The sequence below is a fragment of the Belonocnema kinseyi genome, chromosome 5, assembly GCF_010883055.1.
Source record: "Belonocnema kinseyi isolate 2016_QV_RU_SX_M_011 chromosome 5, B_treatae_v1, whole genome shotgun sequence".
Taxonomy (NCBI): domain Eukaryota; kingdom Metazoa; phylum Arthropoda; class Insecta; order Hymenoptera; family Cynipidae; genus Belonocnema; species Belonocnema kinseyi.
In genome coordinates this window covers 2,611,975-2,626,552 of record NC_046661.1, presented here as the reverse complement: position 1 = coordinate 2,626,552, position 14,578 = coordinate 2,611,975, and the positions used below count along the sequence as shown (strand labels likewise).

Genomic DNA, 14,578 nt, shown 5'->3' with positions numbered 1-14,578 from the left:
TCTAGTCGGGAGTGGTGCTGACTGAAAACAGATGATTTGGAGCGATTCGCGCGCCATATGTTGGTCATTCTAAGGACTTATTGAACTACCCTCGTAGTAGAGGAGTGGCTAGCACTAAATAAGTTAGTTTTGAATTTAGAAAAAAACTGTATTAATTACTTTTGGTAATTATTGTGATAGCGTTCCTGTAAACTTACCTATAAAAATAGAAGATAAATATATAAAGAAAGTAGAATACAGTAAATATCTAGGATTAATTATTGATCAGAATTTAAAATGGGATAAACATATTGAATACGTAATCAATAAGACCAAGTATTTAATTTACATTTTCTATAAAATTTCTCAATTTATGCAAACTGATATATTAAGAATGATCTACTGTGCTTTCTTTCACAGCATTATAAATTATGGAATAATTGCTTGGGGTGGAGGCTACATGAATTATCTGAACTTATTGCAAAATGTTCAAAAAAGACTATTGAAAATTGTAAATAAAAAAACTTTTGTAAGTGAAAACTCAATGAACCTTAGGCAATTATTTGCCTATTAATCACTCCATTACTACTATAATTTTAACAGTGTTAAATTTTCTAAGTCAAATAGTGTAACTAGAAATAAAAATGTACAAATAGCAAAAAATTACAAAACTGTTAATGATAAAAACAGCTATAACAAAGCTATCAAATTGTTTAATAGTCTACCCAATGAATATAAATTACTAAATATATCTAAAAGTTCGAGCAGATACACGTTGAAAGAATGGATATAATCCAATATTTTAGCCTAATGTTGTAATATAGTCCAAAAGCTTTTTCATGCTAAGAACAACAGAATATTTCTTTTATATTTTAGTTTTAAGTTATATGTAAGTTAATTTTAATCAGTACCCCCGCACAGGTAATTTTTGTTTGCCTCTGGGGGTTGCAGGTTGTATATATTTCTATTGTGTATGTATAACTTGTAAAATGCTGAATAAACTAAATAAATAAATTAATCAAACTTTATATTTCGCTTTCCTTTTTCGATTTTGCTGGTAAGAAGTAGATTTAAGTAATCAGTCGATCATATTCAGAACTAGCAGTTTTTCTCGAACTGATCGTACTAAATCGCCCTTTCCCTTGTAACATTTAGTAATTCTACCCAATAACCATCGACATGACGGTAGTGAATCATGTTTTATAAGAACAATATCATCGATCATAAGATTTAGAGTTTTAGTGAACCACTTGTAGCGTTTCTGCGAAAATTGTATATAATCAATACCCCATCTTCTCCAGTGAATTTCAAAAATTTGTTGTACTAAATTCCAACATGTCAATCGGTTCTCTGCAGTGAAATCTACGGATTGTTCGGGACTACTGGTCAAAGAAGCGCCAATTAAAAAATGCCATGGTGTGAGATAAGCGAAGTCTTCTGGATCATTGGAAAGTGGGACAATAGGGCGGGAATTTAGGAACATTTCAATTCGCGTTAGGAGAGTAGAAAACTCTTTGTAAGTTAAAGTGTGAGCACCAGCAATTCGCTTTAGATAGTGTTTAAAAACTTTTAACGCCAGCTTCCCATAGACCTGCGAAATGAGTTGCAGATGGAGGTATAAAATGCCACGAGGTACCTTCGCAAGCGAATTCATTATGCAAATTACTATCAAGTCTGAGCTTCAAAATGACATTTTCCTTAATTCTTTATTATCGCCGTGAAATGTCGTGCCATTGTCACTATACAAGTAAGCAGGTCTTCCTCGCATAGAAGATAATCGCTTGAACGTGGCAAGAAAAGCAGCAGACGTACAGTCAGACACGAGCTCTAAATGTACGACACGCGTGCAGCAACACACATAAAGTGCTACGTAAGTTTTATAACTTTTGTTACCACGTCCAGGAGCGAAGCGTACATTAAAAGGTCCTGCATAATCTATCCCTGTTTGTGTGAAGGGGCGATTAGGAGTTACTCTAAAATCAGGTAAGTTGCCATTAGTTGCTGGGAAAGAGTCGCTCTTTTTCGCACACATTCGAAGAAATCCTTGATTAAGCCTTTAACCAGAGAGCGCGCTCTTAAGATCCAGAAACGCTGCTTGAGCGTATGCAAGGTCAATTGAAGATCACCGTGTAGGGATCTAATGTGAGCATTAGGGTGGCCCAAAAAATCACATTTGAGAAATTTGAACGGGCTTGTTGGCCAAATCGTTCTCGAAGGCAAATAAATGTATGCCTATTTTTTTATTTTCAAAACAAAATATTTTTAGAACTGGCTCTGTGGCTTCAAAGTTTCCTAATTTGAAGTAAAGAAATCCTTACACCAGCTACAGGTTTAACCCATAGTGCATCTATAAATTTATTAACTTATTATTACTCGACCATTCAACTCATTGTCAGTCAATGCAGCTTGGGATGACAGCAAATACGGTGTATAATGAGCGGACCGACCGAGGGTCAACTTTTTTTGCAGCCGTCTACCTGCAGTCCCTTCAGCCGGTGTTCAACATAAATGCGTCATTTTTCATAAGCTTTTTTTACGCTTTACTCAACTTAAATTATACTTTTAATATTTTTTTTCAGAAATCTATACTCAAGAGTCTAAAGAATGTCTCTTAAAATGTCAAGTTACACGAGTATATCTGAGGGTCACAATGAGCCTCCAAAAATTGCCATTTCATGCCATTTTTGATATGCCTAAAACTTTTGCATAATATTTCCGAGATATAAAATGGCGATAAATGCAATGTTCATTGCAAGTAAACAAGTATATTAAATATCAAATAAATTGGCTTATAATTTCCTGTCCAAAATCGAAGAAATAAAAATTGGAAAGATTTTACATGTTGAGCTCCATAAGATATAAAAATGGCCAAAGCGAGTTCTAAAAATATTTTTTTTTGAAAATAAAAAAATAGGCATACATTTATTAGCCTAGTAGAACGATTTGGCCAACAAGCCCGTTAGAATTTCTCAAATGTGATTTTTTGGGCCACCCTAGTGAGCATGTACGGCTAATATTTTACTCAGGTAATGCTGCAGTAAAATTATGAGATGCTTCTCGTCAAAGCTGATAGGAGCATGCCGTAAACTTCTTCCTAATCGAAATAGGCCAATAGAATCCACAAATCGATTTAAGTTTTTCAGAGGCGAATTTCGTGCAGTTCCCTTGTTTTGACTCAAAGCAAGAAGAAACTAACTTGAACATAATTAATCCAAAATATCCCGGCTTTTTGGATTTCAAGCGTACAAAGGCATCAACAAACCTCTTGCAATAACCAGTTACTCGGAGAAATTTAGGTCAGGAGGAAAATTTAAACATTAAATCGAATGGACTTCTGATTTCACTCAATATGTAATGGCATTCTTGAACTCGTGGTTCTAAGTCAGATGGTTTAGGAAAATTAAATCTATGATCTGGCCATTTTGTTGAGTGCAATTTTCACCACGGTGGGCCCTGCCTCCATAAAGGATGATTCAGAATCTTTTCCGGCGAGAGTCTCCTCGTAGCATAGTCTGCTCTATTATCCTTCGTAAAGATATATCGCCATTTAGCACGAGGGAATATCTCGTGAATTAGCAAAACTCTATTAGCTACAAAAACTGGCCAATTTTAAGGATGCTTACCGAGCCAAGCCAAAACATTCACTGAATCAGTGCGACAAAAAGTGGGGACACTTTCAAGCGACACCGTATCCATGAGGAATTTGAGTAACTTAGCAAGCAAGACTGCTCCACATCATTCTAAACGTGGAATTAACAAGTATTTAAGAGGAACCACTTTAGATTCAGCCTTTAATAAGCTAATGTGATAATTATTCAAATCTCCACTGAGAATGTTAAGATAAACAGAAGTGGAGTAAGCTTTAGAAGAAGCATACGCAAATCCGTGAAGCTCATAATTTAAATTTTCTGGCAGTTGACCAGTCAATCTAGGAACTTTCAGAGATTCTAGTTTCTCCAAAGTATTGTGATAATCAGACCAGAGAATCTGAAGGTCGTTCGGCAACTTCTTATCCCAATCAAGCTTCGGTAGCCAAAGCTCCTGCATCAATAACATAGCCACTAGCATTACTGGAGTTAAACAACCCATCGAATCATATAATTTAGCTATTAAAGAAAGAACGATACTTTTAGTTGGAGTCTTCACTGAAGGGGGAGTTACCTTAAAATGAAATGCGACAGATTCAGGATCACAAAATAAGCCCAAATCTTTGAGCTGAGCAGCTTCAGCTAACGGAAACTCTATAGCCCTTTCATGCTTTTCAGAAGGACAATCTTCTAATAATTCTGAATCATTAGGCACCCATTTTCGCAAGTGGAAACCACTAGATTCCAACAATTGAGATACTTGCTGTCGCTTCTCCTTGGCTTGTACTTTAGTATCAGCACCAAACAAAATATGATCGACTTAGATATTCCTTTCCAGGATACTTTTAGCTAAAGAAAACTTACTGCCTTGATCATGAGCTAATTGCTTAATTACTTTATTAGCCAAGTGAAGAGCACAGGTAGTGTTATAAGCGAGAGTCAAAAGTCGATAGGCCACCACATTGTTATCAGGCGAGCACCATAAAATTCTTTGATAATTGCAGTCACGAGCATCTACCAAAATTTGTCTAAACATTTTTCCTATGTCAGCCATGTAAACAAAACGAGGTAATCTCCAGTTCATATAATAGAAACTAAATCGTTTAGAATCTTTGGACCAATATGCAAGTGTGAATTTAAGAAAGTATTGTTAGAAATCAAACTTGATGCATTAAATACAACTTTCAGTTTAGTAAAAGAACTACTTTCTCTCAAAACCGGGTGGTATGGTGAATACACCATCTGAATAGAATTATATAGCTGTTCTTCTCTCACAAGTTCCATATGTCCTAGTTTGTCATATTCAGACAAAAAACCCGAATATTCTTGGAACAATTTTGAATTTTTAGTCAATCTTCGTAGAACTCTATCCAATACGATTTTTGCTGTAGAGAAGGAGGCACCGATTTTTATTGGGGGCTTATTCTCAAATCGCAATCGTATTAAGTACCGCCCATCGTTTTTGCGTTAGTGCGTCATGAAGAAATATTCCTCGCAAAACTTTTCTTCGTCAGTCAAGGGGTCTCTATTAGGGAGTTCTTCCAAATCCTAGAACTTAGTCAAGTCTTCATACAAGATTTCAGAAGTTATACTCTGATGCATTGTAAGTGAAATGCTTGTCTCTATTTTATTTTCTATAACTGGAACCGACGAGATCCAACCAAAAATGTTAGATTGAGCTGTAAGAGTGCCTAACACTCCCTGCTGTAGGCCAGGTAATAAGCACGAGCCATATTTATCAGCACCTAAAATCAAATCTATTTGTTGGGAACTAAAAGGATTAGGATCGGCTTTATTTAATGCAGGGAAATCAGTTTCGTTTTCCAGGTCAGGTGTTTCAGGTGACGTATAAGAGGTGAGAGAGGTCAGCTAATTTTCTTAAAGAGCCAACATTAACTCCACCAACTCCGTAAACTATTGCTTTAACCTTCTCAAGACTAGGATCCAATATTTTGATCACTCTTTCTGAAATGAAGCAACATTTCGAGCCTTGATCCAATAAACCCCTAAATTTATGAGCTTTCCCGTTATCAGCTCTCAAGGTAATTACTGGTGTTGCTAGCAATGTTGAACGCGACAAATTTTGGTGATTATTTAAGAAATGAAATGAAAGATCATTTTCTGAGTTGTTATTAAGTAAGACATAATTTGCTCTCGCCATATGAGCTACATTACCAGTATCGTCATCTGATAAAGTAGAAAAACTCGGAACTGGCAATTGAGAATGTAGAGACGTAGTGTCAGCTGATGGCGATGTGATAGATTCGAAATTACTGACTTGCAAACAAGGTGTTATGTTTCTTACTACATTTACTACATTTCAGTTTGCTTGTACAGTTAAAAGGCCTATGACCAGGCGTAAAACAATTACAACAACCGTGATGGCGAGTGACAACTTCCCTGCGTCCTTCAACTGACAATATTTTAAATTGACAACATTTAAACAATGAATGATTTTCCTTACATAAGAGGCATTTGGAGGTGGAAGATGCATTATGACCCTGAAACCCTGATTGTTTAGCATTTTTATTCTTGTCTTGTGATCTCATTTTAGTATTAATCTTCGAAGCTTGTATCGCTTCTACAACGCGAATACGTTTTTCTAAAAACGTACCGAATTCTTTGTAAGTAGGATAATCCGATTCGGAACCAACTTGCATCTCCCACTCCTTTAACGATTGAGTATCCAGTTTTTTAGTAGTTAAAAATACTAATAAATCACTCCAATTATCAATTGGGCGGTGTGCATTTTTGATAGCCGCCAGAAACTCATTGGTAGTATCGCGTAATCGTTTGAGATCTTCTAGAACAATATTAGATACATTCGGAAGACCTAAAAATTCCTGTTAGTGTGCTGTAATAAGTGCTCTCTGATAATTATACCTAGCCTTTAGCGACTCTCATGTGGAAACAAAATTAGCTTCAGTAATTATTACATGTTTCAAAAGTTGTTCTGCTTCGCACTTCAAAGAAGACTTCAAATAATGTAATCTAGTTACATTTGACAAGGAATCATTTTGAATAATAAGCGCATCATACAAGTCTCTGAAATTCTCTAAAAAAATCGAGACTTTTGCATTCTGCCGTGGTCGTTGAAGCTTTAATTTTTAAAAGTAAATTTTCACATCTCTCCCATCTTTGATTCAAGAGTTCAATTCTGGATGTTACTATAGCTATGGTAATGTTGGACTTGACTAGCATTTCAAAATTAGTTTCAGCCCTCGATATTGACTAACAAACTTCTGTTAATTCCGCGAGTAAAGACTCCATTTTTTCTTGCAATTGTTAATGAACAATTATACTACAAGAATATTGTAAGTAATAATGTTAGGAGCCGCAAGTTCAATTCACAAAAATATGAAATCTCTTTTTCAAAAAATAATAATTGAGTATGCGAGAAAAAATTCATAAATTCAAAATCAAATAAGAGTGTTCATATATCTTCGCAGAAATTGTGGCCAAATCATAAAAATAGTTCACCTTAGAATAACTTCAAAAATTGTAAATAAGTCATCAGTTGGTGAACTTGTTATTTCCTCACGTGCATTGAAGAACATTACGGCTGATAGATCCTACGAAGACATCATGAGAAGAAGAAAGCACTCAAAACATGATGAGAGAGAGAGCGTGATCTTGAAGATTGTGATATAATTTAGCCTGTTAGCACTAATACTTTGCTCGATGGCCTCAAGTGTATACACTGTTAAAATTTGCACGTACGCGCTTTTCACAGTTATTTATCACAACATGTTTGATTTTTCCATGATTGAAAATAAAGTGCACTAAGTCCAATCGCAGCGACCTAATCTTGAGTGTTATACAAAACTCTCTTGCCTTTTCACGATAAATCCGGTTCAAAGGACCATGTTTAGATATGTAGAATGTTTTTTATAAATGTTTAATTTATATTTTGCCGGATTCATGTAAAGTCAATGAAAATTCATCATTCTCAGCCACTATTGATTTATTAATACACATTTTTAGTGCGGCAGACTAAGACCTTCTTAATCATACACCAATTTCACTCCATGACGAAAGACACTAAAGTTTTTAACACTTTTTTCAGATCCTCCTTCAGAAACTCTCAGGAGGGACTAGACTAACTAGAGAACGATCCGTCGCGGTTCACGTATTCTCACATACTGTCTTTTCTTAATTTCTTTGTATCATACAGTTATTCGTTAGACCGATAAACTTACAGTGCAAAATGTTTTGAACTACAAGTGAGAAAACGTTTACTGTTTTAACTGTTCTATCATATTTGTTGAAGAATAAAAACAGCCAAATGTATGCAAAATAATTAACTACTTATCAAAAATTTCGTAAAGTAATAAATAACAGCGAATAACATTTAAATATGTAGCATCAACTTCTTTTAAAGAGTATATCGATGAATAATTAAAAAACAGAACATAATGAACTGTTGAAAAATTGTTTGAAATATTTAACGAAACAGAAAGTTTAACAAGAGTAACTATTGAAATAATTGTTTCGTATTTCAAAGTTTGGTAAATATTCAGTGCGTGCGTGCGATCTCGGGTTCGTTTCTTAGTACTTTTGGATTTTTCAGTGTCATAATTTAGGGTCATAATTAACAAATGCTATGAATAGTATGTTCAAAGCGCGAATATCCTTGATATTTATAATCACTCATATTATTTTATTTTTCTGATAAATAACAAATGTTATCTTTATGTGTCCATATTGGTGTGAGATGATAGAGAACCTGTCTTAATGTCACAAGTGATACATGTATTAGTTGGAGCCCTAGAGGAGGGTCTAATTTGTCCTACTATTATAGGACTTACAGCTTCAAAGTAAGGCCTAAATTTTGATCTGGGAATAGCCATAGAAAGAATGAAACCATTTAAATTATGTATGTATGTACGTATGTATGTATTTATTTATTTATTCAATCTCTCCCTTTTACGGGTTTGAGGGCCTCCACTCCCTGTACATATATTTACCATTCCATCCTTAGTCTAACTTAACTACTACTTATATTCCACTATTTTGCATGACATAGTATAAACAATATCAATGTGAATTCTATAAATGAGCGATCTTGCAGGGCTTTACTTTCCTCTTACCATAAAAATTCATTTTCCACGATATTGAAAACATTTTTTGCTTTTTACTGTCCTTTTTCGGGATTAACCGTTTGGCTTTGCCCTACTTATTTGCTTTTCCTTACTTCTCAAAAATTTCTTTTTCCACATCACTCTCTGTCCATTACCACCCAAAATCCATCTTACACACTCCACCACACTTAACTGTCCCTCTTCCTCTTCTGTACATCTCTCTAATATATGTGCCTTTAGCACCATTTCGTATCCAAATACTCTTCATAAATTCTCTTCTTCATACTTCCAATACTTTTCTGGTTCCGTAACCCCTTGAACCATCATATACCATCTATTGTACCTCGAATCTAGAATCTTTGTCTATCTCTCTTCTCCTTGTTTTACTAGTAGGTCTAACTCTATGCCTTCTCACTCCATAACCCCTTATCGTATATTACAAACCCTTTCCATTTTTCTCCTTTCTTCCTACCATTTTGAATTTCGCAAATTTCCCCTCATTTCATTGTTCCAAATTATCCGTCTATTCCTTCATTTCTATTTCTTAATCAACTTGCTTCCTTTCACCTCTATGCCTATTTATCACATTCCGCACCCCACCTTCTTTGATCGCTTTTTCTACTTCTGCCTTATATCACTATCACCCTTTTACACCTTTGCCTTCACTCACCTCTCTTCCTTTACACTCAATATCCACAGTCGCTGCCCTTTCTGCATCCACTCATCCTTATTTCCTCCACCAAAGCGAAGAAACCAGCACTTGACACAAAAGAGTTCTTTCACGGTCGGTACCGGTAACAGAAGCCGATACCATATGAAGTAATTATTCAATGTTTATTTAAAAAGCGTAATAATTTTTTTACATTTTGTAATCATCAATAAAGATAGACAAAAGCAACAAAAAATAATGCAATTTGCAGTAAACTTAATAATTTGGTTTTTTTTATATTTTCAAATCTTGTAATCTTTCTTCATCAGTTTTTGTTTCGGTACCTACATATGCCCTGTGACAAAATCTTATGTAGATCTTTTTAACTTGCATGCCACTAATTAAGACTTTAAAAAATATTTTACAACGTCCGATTTTATTGAACTTTGTTGTTCGGCTATTAGAAAGTATTTCTTTATCTGCTACTACTTAACAGATAAGCACTTTTCCACGTTAGTCAACACTGCAGATAGTGTGGGCAAATCATAGCATTTAATTTGAATAAACTAAAAATAAATTATAAATTTTTATACTTGAGAAATTAGAAATGTATAGAATATGATACTTTTACCGTAAATTCTATAATATTCTCAATTTTCAGAAATAATACAAGATTTTATATTCAAATTTATGAGCAGAAAAATATTACTTTTTCTATTTATTATAATTAGGGTGAGTGATCCAGTGGCTGAACAGTCACCAGTGAATGAACACTAATGCAAAAAATATATAAATATAACCTTTGAAAGTTAATGTCTTTATGAATTTCTATATATTTGAAATCTGGAAGAAATTTTGAAGAGTTTAATATACAATTTATTGCAGTAAATTCTTGTAAATAATTTTAAAAATTTCTTGAATGTGAAGCATCATCGATTATGGTTAGTGATGGTAAGAAAGACATCGACCACTATAACGTACTATACGTGCCTAAGAAACTGCTTGTTTACACTGCTTTTACAAAAAAATTATTTACCTTTACTGCATCAAAGTTGTGCTGTTATAGTTGTAAGACATTATTATTCAATTTCCCAAAGGGGTTTTTCACAAAAAGTACGTTTTTTTCTTACGGAGACCTGGCTGTTGTTTCTTTACATATAAATAAGTTTGTTTCAGTTAATTTGACTATAAATATCGAAGCTATAAATATAAACTATAAATAGTTATAGTTTAAATCTATATTTTTTTGGTTAGAACATCAAAAAAGTACGCACGAACTAAATTAAAGGTAAGGCAACTTTGAGGTTAGAAATTTAATTCTTTTTTTGCATTTAGAAAACGTTTTTTAACTATAAAAAACATTAATTCGTGCTAGGTCCTACTGCGTACTAGACAATATATATTTATAAATGTTTACAGAATTTCCATTTTTACAAGGCTGTGATTTATAATTGTATTTGCTAATCTAACCTAAAGCAACATAGTAAGGTGCTGTATTACAAATGTTATGTGTACTAAAAATCGCAGTTTTCTATTGTAGTCACTAGATAAGAGTTATCTATTTTTAAACGAAAAGTTGTATTTTTTGTAAGGTTAAAAGAACTGATAGAAATCTTTTGAAAATAAATATTGCAATAAAAATTAGGAAAAGTTAACCTATTTTTATGTTCAACTTTTGTATTCTCTCCTTTCTTTATATCTAAATGTCTTGTGGTTTTTATCGAAATAATATATTTAATAAATTTCGCAACGTTTTCTAATATTTTACATTATTTAATTGCTCATTTTGTAATGTACCCACGTAATTTTATACCTGAATCCTAATTCTAATTTATAGTGATTATAGTGTTCATTCACTGGTGCTCTACTGTTCATTCATTGGCTCACAGTGTTCATTCACTGGTGTTTTCGTTGATTTTACACTATTTAATTATTTTTTTGTAAAGCTTTTTGGTAAAAACAAAATTTGTTTATGGGATTATGAAATTTGAACTCTTAAGAAACTATTTTCAAAAGTTTTGTAAGAGTAATCAATTATTATAACGTGAAATGGACTAGTTGTAATCAGTGATTTCCTTAAGTGTTCATTCAATAGGTCACTCACCCTATATATATTTACAATACTGCCATCTATATTTTTGTATGAATTTTATATCTGACAATATTAAAATTGATATTTTGTTTAAACTATTAGTCAGAACTGTAAGAGACAATTTTAAACTTTCTGTTTAGTTAATAGCCAAATTACAGAAGCTTAGTGGCCAGTCTCTAGAAACTGCGTCGGTAACGGGGAAATCGCTGTAAGATCACAGTAACATACGATATAACTATTGGAGATTAAAATATTTATGTTGATAAATTTTTCACAGTTGTTGAATTCAAATAGTAAAGTTCCATATGATAATTTAAAATCGAACTTCATGAATTCATTCTGAAGATGTTGGCCCCACTGGTTTGAAATGGTAGAAATAGATTTTAAACCGCAATGTCAGGCATTACAAAACTTGGTGGGATTGAAGGTAAGAATCAATATGATTTTAATCAAAAATTTGCTATCTTATTTTTTTCTAATAAGAAAAAAAGGTTACAAGATAGTTTTTTAGGAGTTTTTAAAAGTTATAATTGTTAATTTTTGAGAGTTTACCATGTATTTTGATTAATTTCACTCGAAATTTCAATTGTCAACTTTACCACATTATTTCCGATAAATTAAACTAAAATGACAAGCCCTACCGAAAAATGGATAAAATAAAATTTTGTAGAACTTTTCAAAATTTATAATTCCTTTCTTGAGATTTTTTCCTGTATTTTGAAACGTTTGGATTAAAATTTGCAATCTTCATTTTCAATTTGTTTTTGTAAAATTAAAACGAATTCAAAGTTTATAATTTTTTTTGAGATTTTTCCACGTATTTTGAATCGTTTGTTTCCAAAATTTGATTGTTCTATTTTTCAATTTTATTTTCGTAAAATTAAAGTAAACTATCAAGCCCAATAAAAAATAGTCAAAATATAATTATTTAGGACTTTAAAAAAATTATCATTCCTTTCTTGAGATTTTTTTTATTATGAAATAAAATTGTTTAGGACTTTTAAAAGGTAGAATTCATTTTTGAGATTTTTTCCTATATGTTGAATCGTTTGGATCAAAATTTCAAAATTACTTTTCAAAATCTTTAATTCCTTTTTGAGATTTTTCGCTGTATTTTGAATCGTGTCGATCAAAATGTGAATTTTCTATTTTTCCAAGTTATTTTCGTAAAATTAAACTAAATTGTCAAGTCTTGACAAAAGGACCCCGCACTAAATGTATGGAAAAATGGCTTTCGGTGGATTTAGCTGAAACTTTGTAATTTTTAAGGTTATAAGTGCCGGATGAAATATCCGTAAAAAAATCCAAAAAAACGGACAGTTTTAGCGCTATGCGGCGCTAACCGCTATGCGGTGGTAAGCGCTCAAGATCAGTGAATTAAACGAATTACAACAGATTTTGTTACAAACGCGATGTCAACATAGAAATCACGGTTCAGATCGTGGTCTGTCATATTTTCGCCTACACCGTTGACTCAAATAGCGCGCTTCTCAAAACGATCAAACGCTAAGCGCCCAAGATTTTAACTTGACTAATTAATTACTTCTTCAAAGGCAAAAGTGGTACCCATAGTAACATTAGTAACTAGTGCGCAAATACCGATAATCACATTCTACCCTTCGGAAGAGGGTTGAACGCTAAGCGCTCAAGATCAGCAAATAAAACCAATCCTAGTAATTTTAGCGACAAAAGCGATGTCACTATAAGAATCACGCATCAGAAAGTAGTCCGTAATATGTTTAGCCAAACCAATGAGTTATATTGCGCGCTTCTCGAGACGATCAAATGCTAAGCGCCCAAGATTTGAACTTCAGTAAGTAATTACTTTTTTAAAGACAGAAATGGTACCCAAAGTAACATTAGTAACTAGTGCGCACATCAATAATAACAGTGTACCCTTCGCCAGAGGGCCGAACGCTAAGCGCCCATGATCAGCAAATAGAACCCATCCTAGTAGTTTTAGCGACACAAGCGATGTCTGTATACGAAACAGGCATCAATAAGTGGTCAGTAACATGTTTAGCCAAACCAATGACAACATGAGTCAACACCGTTGACTCATATAGCGCGCTTCTCAGAACGGGCAAACGATAAGCGCAGAAGATTTGAATTTGATTAAGAAATCACTTTTTCAAAGGCCTTTCACAAAAGAAATGAGAGACAAGCATACCGTCGTCGATGGAAATAATAAGTGATTGCTGCATGATGAACGACTGTCATAGTCCGGGGGCTGGGTATGATCCCGTATGCACTAAGACCGCTAAAGCTGAAAACCCTATATTCTTATGTATTTTGAGCCCCTGAATCCGAATCCACAACTTAATTTTTCGAAAAATGCGTACAACATTGTTTAAATTGCAATTGTTTAAACAAATTATGAAAACGTCGTTTTTTCGATTCGGACAATTTTTTTAAAGAAAATATGACTCATTTTAAGAAGAAAAGATCTCTAGTAAAATTTTCGTAAAATGTATATTTCAAAATATATACATTTTTGAAGGTCGGAAATTTGACGTTTTTTACTAACTTTCAGCGTTGATTACTTTTGATCTACTGAACATTTTTGAAAATTTCAAAAGCGTAGGCATTCTTTGAAACTTACTCTACAAATTGACATAGATTTTCATTAGCGCAGCTCTCTGGAAGTTGCTTTTTTTGCGATCAACAATAGGGCTCTCTTAACAATCGAAACAGTACTGTATACGCTTTTCGGATGATATCGAAAATTTTATTATTGCAAATTTGTCTTCATGGATGTAAAGGAATTCACAACAGTTAAGTATATCAACTATTAGTATCGTAATAAATGTAATTACTATAATAATTTATACTATTATTATAATATTTACGAAAATAATCATGAAGAAGTGGATTTACACGCCATTTTTTTAAATTCATGTTTTGCAGAGTGGTGGTATTGCATATAGCGAAACTCATCGAATGTGCTACTAGAACTATTCTTTTGAAGGACGCTTATCAAGTATTTTTCAGCTCTCTCTATAGAATGAGCTATTAAAACTTCTGATGAGCCTGAAAGTACATTAAGATGATTTATATAAAAATGCAACAATATAATAAAATGATTCAAGATAAATTACCTACCTCGACCAAAATCAAGTAGATTATTTACCGGTTCTGCTCGTACTGCACTGGGTTTGGTACCGAGTCTACTCGTATAGTCTGCCCCAGT

At 33.3% G+C, this 14,578-nt stretch overlaps 2 protein-coding genes across 2 annotated transcripts in view; one reads left to right on the top strand and one right to left on the bottom strand.

Moving 5' to 3' along the window:
• LOC117172850 (glutaredoxin domain-containing cysteine-rich protein CG31559-like) overlaps positions 1–3,677 on the top strand; it is a 27,701-nt gene extending 24,024 nt beyond the window's left edge. Inside the window, exon 3 of the mRNA XM_033361102.1 lies at positions 3,594–3,677. Within this exon, the coding sequence (XP_033216993.1) occupies positions 3,594–3,677 (84 nt within the window). The remainder of the gene's footprint in view (positions 1–3,593) is intronic.
• Positions 3,678–3,714: 37 nt separating this feature from the next.
• Positions 3,715–4,620, bottom strand: LOC117172848. The gene is made up of 2 exons (XM_033361100.1): positions 4,431–4,620; positions 3,715–4,352 (listed from the first exon to the last, which is right to left on the bottom strand). Exons 1-2 carry the CDS (start codon positions 4,618–4,620, stop codon positions 3,715–3,717), a joined length of 828 nt encoding a protein of 275 aa, XP_033216991.1.
• Between the last annotated feature and the right edge of the window lie 9,958 nt (positions 4,621–14,578).

What these genes read in the sequence shown, in the direction of transcription:
- LOC117172848 (XM_033361100.1), bottom strand. Translation starts at nt 4,620, where the DNA reads ATGGCTGACATAGGAAAAATGTTTAGACAAATTTTGGTAGATGCTCGT. An exon ending in ATTAGCTCATGATCAAGGCA is followed by an intron (nt 4,353 to 4,430) that starts GTAAGTTTTCTT and finishes CTGATACTAAAG; the next exon opens with TACAAGCCAAGGAGAAGCGA.